Genomic DNA, 12536 nt, shown 5'->3' with positions numbered 1-12536 from the left:
TCATTTGTAGTAAGTGATGTTGGTTTCTTCTATCTGCAGATGATGTTTCTGTGATCTGCTACAGTACCACTGTTTCACCATTACAGTGTCAATTTAATTTCCACTAAAACTGCTATTTTTTACTGTTCCCCATGTCCAGAGTGATACAATTATCTTTAGGTTACTCTTAGCGCTCAAGCTCTTTTCCATTACCAGCATTATGGGTACATGTAACCAAGTAGTTAGCTTAGAAACTGCTTCAATAGTTGTTCATTCTAAATTTTGTATTCTGGCACTTAGCAGGCATAGATAATAATAATTATGTCACACCCCTAGACCTTTCTCTGGATGTATCTCCTGAATTGCTAGTTGAGTTACTGAAAATAAGGTGCCAACAGATGCCTTTTTGGCCAGTGGTTTACAAGGTCTGCAAGGAGGTGTGTAAACTGTGAAAAAAACATGAACTACAAATAACATTACTATAAAGAAAACTTCATTACCCTTACATCCTGGCTATAGTCCATTCTTAATTCGAACATAGAGCACTAGAGAATATGAAAGGGAAGAAATGACAGCATGGGGCAGCAAATATGTTTCTGACAGGGTCATGCTTCCTAGCCCTGGTGGAGTCGCACAGAGACGCAATGGAGGTTGGGCTCCACAGTGTGTAGTAATGGGTGTAGGAAGCTAGCTTTTTATATAATAATATATCAAAAGGGGGTATGCTGTGTAAAGAGTTCGGGTACCCCTTATAAGTGGACAGGGGCTTTCTCTAGCAATCATGGGGTGCTCTAGCTGAAGCAGTTTGGTCGACCAACCTTAGGCTTATCAGAGAGGAGTGTCGGACTTCTGTTGCATACACAGAGTCAATAAATGATGCAGACACACAAGAAGGAAATCTACACCAATTTAGAAAAATAACACATTTTTCATACATATTTACATATATTTTGAAAACAAGAACATCCTAAATAGGCAAGTACTTTGTTTTGAGATGTCACGGCTTTGAAAGTACACACAAAAACATTCGTATCACCCAAACACATTTGTATCTTTAAAGTGGTAATACTATCCTATGGGAAAGAAACATATACTACATATGGGTACTTAGCAGTGACATAAAGGACGTTTCTTCTGGATTTAAGGTACGTATGGTGCAAGGTCCAAGGCAGCACTAACAGGTCACCTCGGTCAGTTCTGGGGCGTCAGGTGTAGAGTTGCTTTTCAGCATCAAGTGCCCCCGTTTAAATCAATGGGGAGAGGTCCAGTTCAAAAGTGGCTGCAAGTAAGAACTGGGGGGCCAGTCCGGGCGAACCCACAGGGGGCTCAGTCCTGGAGGGTCTTGGGCATGTAGAGAAACCATTGGAATTCGGGCTGGGGGGGCAGGGAGGATTGTGTGTCATGGTGCTTTATCTGACAGGGTCGCAATATAGGAGGCACTCATGGTTTTTGGATGCCTGAAAAAACAGGCTGCAGGTAGGGACTGTGGGACCAGTCTGGACAAACCCAAAGTGGGGTTCAGCTGTGGAGGGTCTCAGACCCCTGTGGGCGTCATTGGTCCACTTCTCGGGCTTTGGGTCTCGGGTGCGGTGGTGCTTTCAGGCTTCAGGTCATGGTGTTCCAGGGGCTCATGCGGTTCCTGCTGTCCTTCAGAAAGAGGCTGCAGGCCAGTAATTTGGGGGGGTGGGGGGGGGGGGGGGGGGGAGTCCTGCTAAACCAAGGGTGGGGGCTCAGCTCTTAAGGGTCTCTGTGCCTTAGGGATACCATTTGTTCACTGCAACTCGGGCTGGGGGTCTTGTGTGCAGTGCAGCTTTGTCTGGTGGGGGTCACGATGAGGCGCTCTCATGTCAGTCTTTTTAGTGCCTGCAAAAGTGCAGGGAAGTAGCTCCTCTTCTCGAAGGAAGATGATGCTTGCCGGCTGAAGTCGTGGGTCACTCCTCCACAGTATTGGAAGATGATGCCGCTTTCTGGACCAGATGGGTCCGTACAAATGTCGGTGCAGAAAGCAGGCTGGTGTCAAGTTAGTTGCTGCTCCTCAGTTTTCACGCCGTGGGTTCTTCTTTGTCCTTCTTTCTTCTTCAGGCAGATTAACCTGAGTTCCTGATTTAAGGGGGCCACCTAAATACGGAATTTAGGGGCGTTAAGGAGTTTGAAGGGTAGTAACTAATGGGCTACTTACCTTTGGGGTCACTACACCTCCTATGGGGAGTGGGCATAACCCTGTCCTAAAGTTCTGAATTTTATATATATAATATATAAATCACCCTCTCTCCCTCGAAATCTTCCTTTTCGTGTTCACTACAGGTAGCCCACCCTATGAGTATGACTAGCCTGACCATGCAACATACCTCCTTTGAAGTCCCCAGCCTTGGTATGCAGATTTACTAGCCATCCTGCAGCAGGTGGCGATAGCACCTCCTGCCAGAGCAGGCACTGTTTCTGACCTCTGAGTTTGCTGATGGTCACCTCCAAGGGGTAAGAAACTCATCTTTGGTTGCAGGCTGGTTGAGACCTGTCAGACAGCACATTAGAGGGCTTTACCTCTAAGGTGCCCGCTAGGAGCATGTCATAATAAATCAAATACTGACATCAGTATGGGTCTATTAAGATGACGTGTTTGATACCAAACACTACAGGTTTCAGTGAAGCCACTATGTAGCTGGGTAAATCGTTTCAACCAGTGCCCAGCACTGCTCACTTGTAATATCCAGCAATGGTACTAGATATTACAGGGGCATACCAGCTCATAAAGATATGTCCTCACATGTGCTACAATGCACCCTGCCTTAAAGCTCCAAGGCCTGCTTAAGGGGTGACTTACATACAGTCCATGCAGTGTCTTTGGCTTGGCACACAGGAGTGTGCCATGTCACATTTTCAAACTTGGTTTGCACCGTATCATTCAGCCTGCTATGGTAGTCTGTGTATAATTTGTGTGAGGGTCCCTTAGGGTGGCATAAGACATCCAGCAGCCCTCATGGACCCTCTTTAGTATCCATGACCTAGGTACCAGGGGTACCATTTACTAAGGACTTACAGGGGTGCTTAAGTCCATGCCAATCGGGCTACAATTAGACTTTAATTGCCTTAGGGGAAAGAGCACTGTCACTGAGGTCTGATTAACAGGCGTCGGTGTACTGTCATAGTCGAAAGCCAGCATCTAGTTGGTCCAAATATGGCAATAAGTGTTGGGGGGGGGGGGGGGGGGGGGAGGGGGAGACATCTGCAAAGAAGTCCAGTTTCCTACAGTGGGTGACAAATAACAGCATTCATCCGAAGATGGTGGCCCTGACAGCTACTCAGCTGGCATCAGTGACTCCAGAAATCAAAAATACAATTTGTCAGTAGAATACAGGTTAACTGCTTTATTAAGGTCAATATAGAAAGCATGCCCGATGTCCAAACTGCGCAATGTCTCCTCAGATGAAACAAAAATGTCAAGACAAGCTCCTCATTCAGATGAAACTCCACAAGTATGACTGGGAACAAACCATTTAGATAAGAAGACATCTAAAATGGGTCAGGCATCTACCCTCTTCTCTTAAAAATGCCCTCGGTAACAGTAGCACCGACTCCTTTCTGGCTGTGGGAAAGGCTCCGTTTTGTCTAAAAAGGAAGGTTCTCGCTACTAGCTTTGGCAGTTCTGGGGATGCAGACTGGGGCAGGCTTATGGGGCCTAGACGGAGGCGCTGTGGAATCTGCACCTAAAGATCCCGAGCATCGGTGGTTAACTGTTCCCAGGGGTGGCAATACAATCTGCCCGTTATGCCTTATTTCCGAACTGACAACTCAATATAGGATTTATTTGTCACACATACTTCACCCATGGCAAGGATATTTACTAGAGGTGGTAAATTGCTCACCCTATTCCTCACAACTTGTTCAGAGGACTCTGGTCTATTGAACGTCCCAAAGGCATGGCACCAAAATGCAGAGGAAAGGAGAAATATAAAACGTAGCCAACAAATATGAAAGAAAAGAGAAAGGAATGACAGAAGCAGAAAAGAAGAGCTATTGGAGATGTGAAAGTTGGGAGCAGGGGAAATAAATCAAAAAAAAAAAAATTCAAAAACAAAATCAACCTGGCAACAGCCATTGCCAGGGGTTATGAAGCGTTGCTGAGTGTCAAATCAAGTAAAGCAAAGGCGGAAGACAAAGCAAACTGCATTATGGGCCTTGTGGAAATGGCTAGTGGTGTCAGTTAACTTAGTGGGGTACACTTTTCTAAAATGTGCTTGGAGACTCCTCAGGAAACGCAATTATAGACTTAAGGGTCTTAAGGGGGTGTTACATCCAGAGACATTTGATGCATCTACACTTAAACTCCTTGCAAACAGGTGCCAAGTATACACAAGCAGGTTCTCCACTTCCTCCGTCTAAAATATGTTCAAACAGATCCACTTATTTCTTTCTCTCTCTTGAAACCTTCAATGCGCCGGCTGCAATAAACCTTCTGGAGCTGGAATGACTGAAATTGGCCTTCAAAAAATAGTTTTTAATGGCTGAAGTCCCACCAGGAAAATGCCATATAATATAAATGGCCACGCCGTCCCTGATCAAATGTGAAAATGGCCAATGCTATATCTATATCTGCGCAAAAAAACAAAAAAAAAACACAAAGGCAGGGGCTGGGACTAATGTCAGAGGACAACTGCACCCAGAGCAGAAATATGTGTTTGACTTCATGGTTAATAGTTTAAATCCCATTGGATCCACTCAGCCGTTCATCCTCCTGAAGTCTACAAAACAAGTAACAGCGAGTTGGATAACAACTTCTGTTATTATTTTCAGCCAAGATACACCCGGGGTGAACATGCACTGTACACAATGTTATTTAACACGAATGCCAGTTTGTCACAAAGTTAGTCTTACCACCATGCCTCGAACTTTAAGAGCCTGTGAAGGGTTCATTTTACATAGCTGTCGAAGAGCCTCTGTCCTCCGACGGCCTCCAACGCTCTCCTCATCTTGCCGTTCACCATTCTTGATCAAACCCCTACAAACTGAACGTCAAGCAGAACGAAGGTATTGATGACAGTTTCACTCTCTCTTCTGATAATTTAACATTTTCTACTTGAAACACCAATGTACCTTTCCCATAAATTTAGCTCTTGGCTTTAAAACTGATAGCCCATCCGTCAAGCACAACCACCGATTCTATTAAAGTTACCCGTAGTCTGTCGTGTTACTGGTTTTAAGCCCTGCATATCAGAAATATGAATCTAATAATGTCAATCAGTATGTTTACGGTACAAAATAGGGACTTCCTTTTTGAAGTGCACTGTGGGAAGGAAGGGAGGGGGCGCACCACAGCAGTTCTGCACGACAGTCAGTCTCAATAGACACACTTACTCAATAACCTAACCTAACGTAAATTACCTGGTGTGTGTTTATAGCAATAAGAACTCTTGCAGGACCCTTACCCAGGACAATAGTGAGGGGGTAGATGTGTGGGCATGGTAGTAAGGAGAGTGGCTTGTTGGGCATCGTCCTCCAAGTACAAATTCCAAAATGTTAGAATGACACTGATGTTTCCCCATAGATAAACATCACTTGTTTTCAGAGATGCGCAGTATCAGTGTGCATCTATACACGAGACTCAGTCCTATGTGCAGCTGCTCCACGTCCTAAATATAACCAGGTTACTGTTAAGAGAGTGTCTGAACAAAAGATAGTATCCTAATCACATCTAACACGATCAAAATAGTTAACTGTAGCTTATTATCCATATTATTATCATTTTAGTATTGATAAGATTTTCCTGGGCCTCATCAGTATGAATGCGTTTTACACTAAAGAGTTCCCAAATGAAAACAAAAGTCGAAATGGCGAAGGAAGCAGACCAGCTTAAGAACAGTGCATCAAATAAGGATGATAAAGGGTTTGTTTCTTAACTTTATAGGTTCGCTGTAAGACAGTAGACATTGAGCTGTTTCTGGAAGGTGTGATTGATGTTGGAGTTCTTGCTCCGTTTTTCTTCCTATTTTAAGCTGTTAGTCTGCTTTTGGAGCAAAATAGTGAATGGAACATTTTTATCACCATTTAGAACTACTTGTTTAGTACTCCTGTAGCCTTTTGGCAAGGCTCATGCTTTATTTTTTTTAATAATTCCTCCAATTGATGTTAGTTTTTACCATACTATAGTGCATCATAATGGAATGCAGTTTGACAGAAAGGGAACGAAAAAAAACAGCCTACTTGAGAGCAGTGACAAAATCTATGTTGTGGTCTTCATCCTGTATTGTCCATTCTGTGTTGTGCTACAAGATATTATTGTTGGGAAAACAATTAAGAAAGGATTTTGAACAATATATTCTTTTCCCTTCACTCTACACTTCAAACACATCACATTTTACATATAATTAGTACCAGGCAGATGCATTCTTTACACTGATCAAGCAGCCGCACATTAATACTGACCAAACCCTGAGGTAATGCTGCAAGAGATAATACCATACCAGTTTAAACTCATACCTGATGAATTAGTAGTATCGAGATGCGTTATTACTGGGGCTGTATACATTAATTCTCTATAGCCCCTTAAAGTATGTGGTATAACATGTGCAGTGCTACGGCACCAACTTTCACATATGGACCTGAAATTCCGGCTGTTTTCTGTGGACAAAGTCTGCTATGTTTGGGAAGGTCATCCTCTGAAATCAATGCAGCATTACCACAGAGCTTACGATACCATCTTAGGGGATAGTATTAAGAACTCACTAATGATCAAGGTCTTAATTAGAACAATGCATATATCAATTTAGAATTCTGACAAAATACAGACACACTGTACATCAATCACCTTCATTAAAACTATCAGGGACATTGGCAACAAGAAGGCACAAGAACCAAGCTCCATTGCGGACATGAAGTAGGGCTTCGGCCACATCTATTATTGGTAACAGGGAGGGCAGCTCTGAAAGAAACCAAGAAAACAGCCATAAAAATAAAAGAATGCGTGCAAAAGTCATGTTTGTGACATCGATCTCTTCTAATGCTGAGTTAATTCTAACTTAACATCTTGCCATCTGATAGGAACTTTACAGAAAGCTTTTTACACAAGAACAAGTGCAATATCTGTGTACTTGTATTTCTTCTTTAAGTCCTATTATATTATATTTAACAGGTGAACTCAAAATGTTATGATGAAGATCAGTCCAAACTCCATAGAAAAATGACATTGCATATTTTAGTCAATAGGTAAAAAGGACACATCTTAATGTAGAGTTCTGCCATTAGCTGGACCAAAACAAATAACCACACCACAATTTTACTGCATGTTAATCAGAATTTCCAGTCCTCTTCTAAAACACTTACAGTTACTAAAGAAAAACAAATTTTTAGGGCTGATGGATTGATGTATTCTTCCAAGCACACAAAATATGGTCAGAGAACAGCAAATATTCAAAATTAGATTCTATTTAATAATAGTATGAAGAATGTTTTAATCAAAAGGCTGAAACACTCGTCTGAGTAGGCTCTCTGTGGTTTATGTGATTTAATGCCTCTTCTACTGGAAAATATTTGCTTTGCAATTTACTAATTTAGCATTTCTAGGCTCAGGTGGACTCAAGAGATTTCAGAGAGAAACAATATTGTCTGCCTCTTTAAATAGATCTCTACATATGCTTGCCATAACTTTCAATTATTTAGCCACTTGCTAGAAACATCTGTGCTACGATGTAAGTAAACCTATTGTTGTCAATAAATCACTACACCCAAGTAAACCTATTGTTGTCAATAAATCACTACACATTGTTTTACAAACATTTCAACTAAAGTCTAATACAGTTTTACAAACATATTTCAAATGAAGTGTATTGAAAAATGCAGGTTTCCACATCATAAATGTTACAGTGGATTGACTAAAGTGAGAAGACATTAAAACATGATTTTGGACTGAGAACGTGAAAGTCTATTTGTAATACCTGCTTGTAAAATACAGAGGACATCAGCTGCTTCATCCAAATAAACTGGACTCTCGAAGATCTCACAAGACTTGAGAAAAAAATCCCCATTTGAATCAGACACCTACAATACAAAAAAAAAAAGAGCAAAGCTATTTAGAGGACATGTTGGAATTTCAATTTTGATAATGTCTGTGAGTTTACAAGAGGGTATAAAGGGTCGTCATAAAGCCATAAGAGCAAGAAAAGGCACCTTGTTCATAATAGCTAATAATTCACTCAGGACAAGTCGCAGTCGCCTTGGGGAGTCACTGTGTTCAAATTCCAGTGTGAGACCATGTTGAAGTTGTGAAACCAAGATGCTTTCTCCACTGCCGCCTCCAAGTTTGTGTCTAGTATTAAAAAATGTAAACATAATTTAAGATTTGAGCACAAAAATATACAACTCGAAAAAACAATATTAAGAAATATGGTTTTGCTGGGGGGCGTGGCCAACTGCAGGAGATGGCGCACGCTTAATCTCCTCGCTCCGGAAGGGCCGCTTTACCTTATACCTGTAAGCGTGCCATCTCCGGGCGGGTCAACGCCAAAAGACTGCTCCTGACCTGGGGGCGGAACCTGGATGCGGCTGGGTTCCCCGCTTTTGATCCGGGACGTGCGGAGGAGCGGGTTCGGCTCGCTGGCTCCGGAGCGGACCTGTGGCCTTTCATCCCGCGGTGAGCCGGGGCCTCGGGTAGGGCCGAGCGTTGCGGCCGAGCGAGTGCGACCGGCCTGGGCCGGTGAGGCGATCCCGCCTGGTGGGGCCCTGGCGCGGCGGACCGGACGCCGGGAACCCCCTTTGCGAAGAAGTGGAGGCGGAGCTGGGCCGCACCCGGTCCCGGGTGAAGCAGCGTGAGATGGAAGCCCCCGGAGGAGGGGGCTCGGAGCCGCCATCTTGCCGGGAGGGCGACCGGAGCTCGGGGGACGCTCCCGCGGGAGCGCAGAGACGACACTGAGCGGCAGGAGGCCCCCTAATGAGACACCACCCCGGGGGCAAGTAAATCACAGGAAAAAAAAAAAACACGTGAAAGAACTCTCCCGAAAAAAAAAAAAAAAGAAGACAGGGGGGAAAAAAAAGAACAAAAAGAAGAAAAAAAAAAGGGTAATTGAGGAGTGGCAGGATCCAAAAAGAAAAGAAAATAATAAAGAAAATAGACGCCGCCCTAAGCAGAGAGAGCGAGTGGCCCTGTGGCTAGAGCCCGCTGGGGGCGATTGCCGGAGTAGCCGAAAACAGAGCCCAACAAAGTACAGAAGGGGTGGACAAACAGGCCCTCTCTGACGCCCATCCGGAGACCGAGACTGGGTCTGCGCCTGCCGGGGCACGAGATCACAGTGGAAAGAGGGCCAGTGAAGAGACTCGGGCCTACACCTTGGGGGTGCGATCTTCCCCACACGGCTTGGCCGATGCCCCCCAGGGCCCGTCACAAGAAGAAGGTCATGGACATGGCGCCCCCTCCAGCACGCAAAGAAATGGAAGAGCAGACCAACCCACAAACTAACGTACAGGAAACCCTGGACAGAATACAGGGGGCGATTGCAGACACAAAGACAACACTACAACACGAAATCAGCCAAGTAGCAGTGGAAGTAGGCCTCCTAAGAGCAGAACACCACAAACTGGCGGATAGAGTCAAGGAAACGGAATCCACATTGGCAATAGTTGAACCGAAACAGAAGGATCTAGCGGCTGAGGTGACTTCCCTGGCTACTAGATTAACACAACTAGAACGAAGGGTTGAGGACGCGGAGGGCAGAAACAGAAGGAACAACGTGCGCGTGGTGGGCCTTCCAGAGGGAGTCGAGGGAACTAACATGGTGAACTTCTTGGAGAATTGGTTTAGTACAACGGTGGCACCGGGATGCCTAACGCCCTTTTACACGCTGGAGCGAGCGCACCGAATGCCGTCGAGGCCTCTAGCCCCCGGTAGGCCTCCTCGTGTAGTAATTGCCAAATTGCTGCACTACAAAGACAGAGACACTCTCATACAGAAGGCCAGAGAGATGGGCCCGTTTAAGATAGCGAATGGGGAGGTGACGCTATACCCGGACTACACTTTGGATGTTCAGAACAAGCGAACCTCATTCCTAGCAGTCAAAAGGGCCCTCAGAGACGAAGGGATTCAATATTCATTGCTATATCCGGCCAGACAGAGTGATACTGGAGGGGAAAACCACTTTCCTCCAAACACCGGAGGAAGCATGGGAATGGCTCGAGAAACAAGGACTCCAAGTGGGGCGACCCAATGGTGAGAACACATCTGCGGGCAGGGCTCGCCGAGCTCCAAGGGCGCGAAAACCCGGGATCCGACCGAAGCTGGCGCCAACACAAATGCAAAAGGAAAAAGATAAGAGGGCGGCTCTGGAGGCGGCAGCCCGAGTTGGTGGTGGAGCCTCCCCTCCGGAGGGCACAGGAGAGGATTCAGACGGTACAATGGGGTCTTCGGCTGGAGACTCGACCTGCTCGACACGTGCTCCCAGGGTGACGCCGCGGTCCGCTGACGAGCTTGGATAAACATTGCAAGAGTTGACCTGGCGATGCGACACAACAGAAGAATATGAGGCCCCTCCGGACCTGACCGCCCCCCGAACCAGTAACTCGCTGGTCTAAGCTAGCCTGGCGAGAACTGTAGCTATATGTTTAAATAAGTTGCACTGTTGCGTGATTTTCTGGGCCACCTGCAGGTTGGTAGGCGCCCTGGGGTGGGGGAGTTGGGTTTTGCAGTTATTAGTTAACTTGGCTAAGTGGGTGGCGATATACGATAACAGTAAAGATCTGAACATGGGTAGGAATAGAGTTCTACTCTGGGGGCGCCAGGGACACTATTATCAAATTAAATTATTAACATGGCAAACTATAATCTTTTAACATGGAATGTTAGGGGGATGAGCACTCCAACCAAAAGACACAGAATCCTCTCCTACTTGAAGAGAAGAGGGGTGCAGGTGGCAATGCTACAAGAAACCCACTTAATAGCTGGAGAGGTTGAGAAACTGAGACGCAGATGGAGGGGACAGGTGTTTGCCACAGAGTATTCAGCATATGCGAGGGGAGCATTGATATGGGTCAGAGCTGGGGTCCCACTGATAATAGACTCAACTGACATAGATCAAGAGGGCAGATTTGTGGTGATAGAAGGGAGACTACACGGTATCTCTGTTGTTATGAGTTGTATTTATGCTCCCAATCAGGACCAAGTCCCTTTCCTGACCAAATTATCAAGCCACCTCACCCGCCAAAGCACAGGAGAATTAATAGTGGGAGGGGACTTCAATGCAGTATTGGACATTAACAAGGACAGATCGACCCCGCCACTGCAGGGTGCAGGGTCCACTAGAATAGCCAAAAAGCTCTGCGAATGGCTGGACTCCTGGGGGCTAGTGGATGTCTGGCGGGAACAACACCCAACAGACAGTGACTATTCTTATTATTCAGGCCTCCACAGGCTGCACACTAGAATTGACAGAATGACATGCACTGCGGGACTTGCGCGTTATGTAACCCACTCAGAGTATCTTGGCCGCACACTATCAGACCATAACCCCTTGCTGATTACACTGAGTATTATAGAGGACAGACCCCCAATTCCATCGTGGAGACTGTCCCCCACTGCGTTGGAGGATCAGCCGTACCGAGAGGCCCTTCGATGCCATTTGACAGAACATATCAAAATTAACAGTGGATCCGCTACATCCAGAGCCACAGAATGGGAAACGCTTAAGGTGGTAACGAGAGGATTCTGCCTGGGTCAATCAGTGGGGGTGAAACGCACACTTGAAAGGGAATTGACCTCTTTAGAGAAGAAAATACACGAATGGGAAGTGAGACAAGATGTTAGAGCCCAAGAGAATGAGGAATATAAGCGGGCCCGTAGAGAGCATTCCCAGATCGAGTCACAACTTAGGTGCCACAACACACAAAAATACCTGGCATCAGTGCAATCAGAGGAGGGTAGATCGGGAAGGCTTCTAGCTTGGCTGGTACGCCCAAGCGGAGGGGGAGAGCCCATCACAAGTGTACAAGACAAAAAGGGAATATGCAGGCGAAGCCCAGGCCCAATCAACGAAGCTTTTAAGGGATACTACATGCACTTGTATAGGAAACCCCATGACCTGGGGGTGGAGGCCTTCCGAGACTCCCTACAGCGAATCGCTCTCCCGGCCTTGGACCAAGCGGGGAGGGATAGCCTGGGGGGACCTGTAACAGTGGAGGAGATAAGTGAGGCTATATTGCAGTTGGCTCCTGGAAAGACTCCCGGTACCGATGGCCTTCCAATGGACTTTTACAAAAAATATAGGACATTGTTAGTGCCCCAACTGGCTGAGGTATACGCGGAGGCGTTGCACCGAGGAGAGTTACCGGGCACATTACGTGAGGCTTTGGTGATACCACTACCTAAAACAAAAAACAGGGAAGCGCCGGTGACCGACTTCCGCCCATTGTCAATGCTGAATAGTGACTTTAAGATCCTCAGTAAGATCATGGCTAACAGACTGATCCCCCTAATGACAACACTAGTGCACACAGATCAGAATGGTTTCGTCCCTGGTCGCAGCACGTCGTTGAATCTGAGGAGGGTCTTTGCCATCTTACACATGCCAGCAACAGAAAAA

The 12536-nt window shown here is 45.8% G+C and overlaps 1 protein-coding gene across 1 annotated transcript in view; it reads right to left on the bottom strand.

Annotated features, from left to right (window-relative positions):
- Positions 1–12536, bottom strand: part of INTS2 (integrator complex subunit 2) — a 194079-nt gene that overhangs the window by 170060 nt on the left and 11483 nt on the right. Inside the window, exons 3-6 of the mRNA XM_069226442.1 lie at positions 8140–8278; positions 7908–8010; positions 6782–6895; positions 4852–4982 (exon numbers count right to left, since the gene is read on the bottom strand). Coding sequence (XP_069082543.1) covers positions 4852–4982; positions 6782–6895; positions 7908–8010; positions 8140–8278 — 487 coding nt within the window. The remainder of the gene's footprint in view (positions 1–4851; positions 4983–6781; positions 6896–7907; positions 8011–8139; positions 8279–12536) is intronic.

Source organism: Pleurodeles waltl, chromosome 3_1 (assembly GCF_031143425.1).
Source record: "Pleurodeles waltl isolate 20211129_DDA chromosome 3_1, aPleWal1.hap1.20221129, whole genome shotgun sequence".
Taxonomy (NCBI): Eukaryota; Metazoa; Chordata; class Amphibia; order Caudata; family Salamandridae; genus Pleurodeles; species Pleurodeles waltl.
The sequence above is the reverse complement of the archived record's forward strand: the minus strand, read 5'-3'. Positions and strand labels throughout refer to the sequence as shown.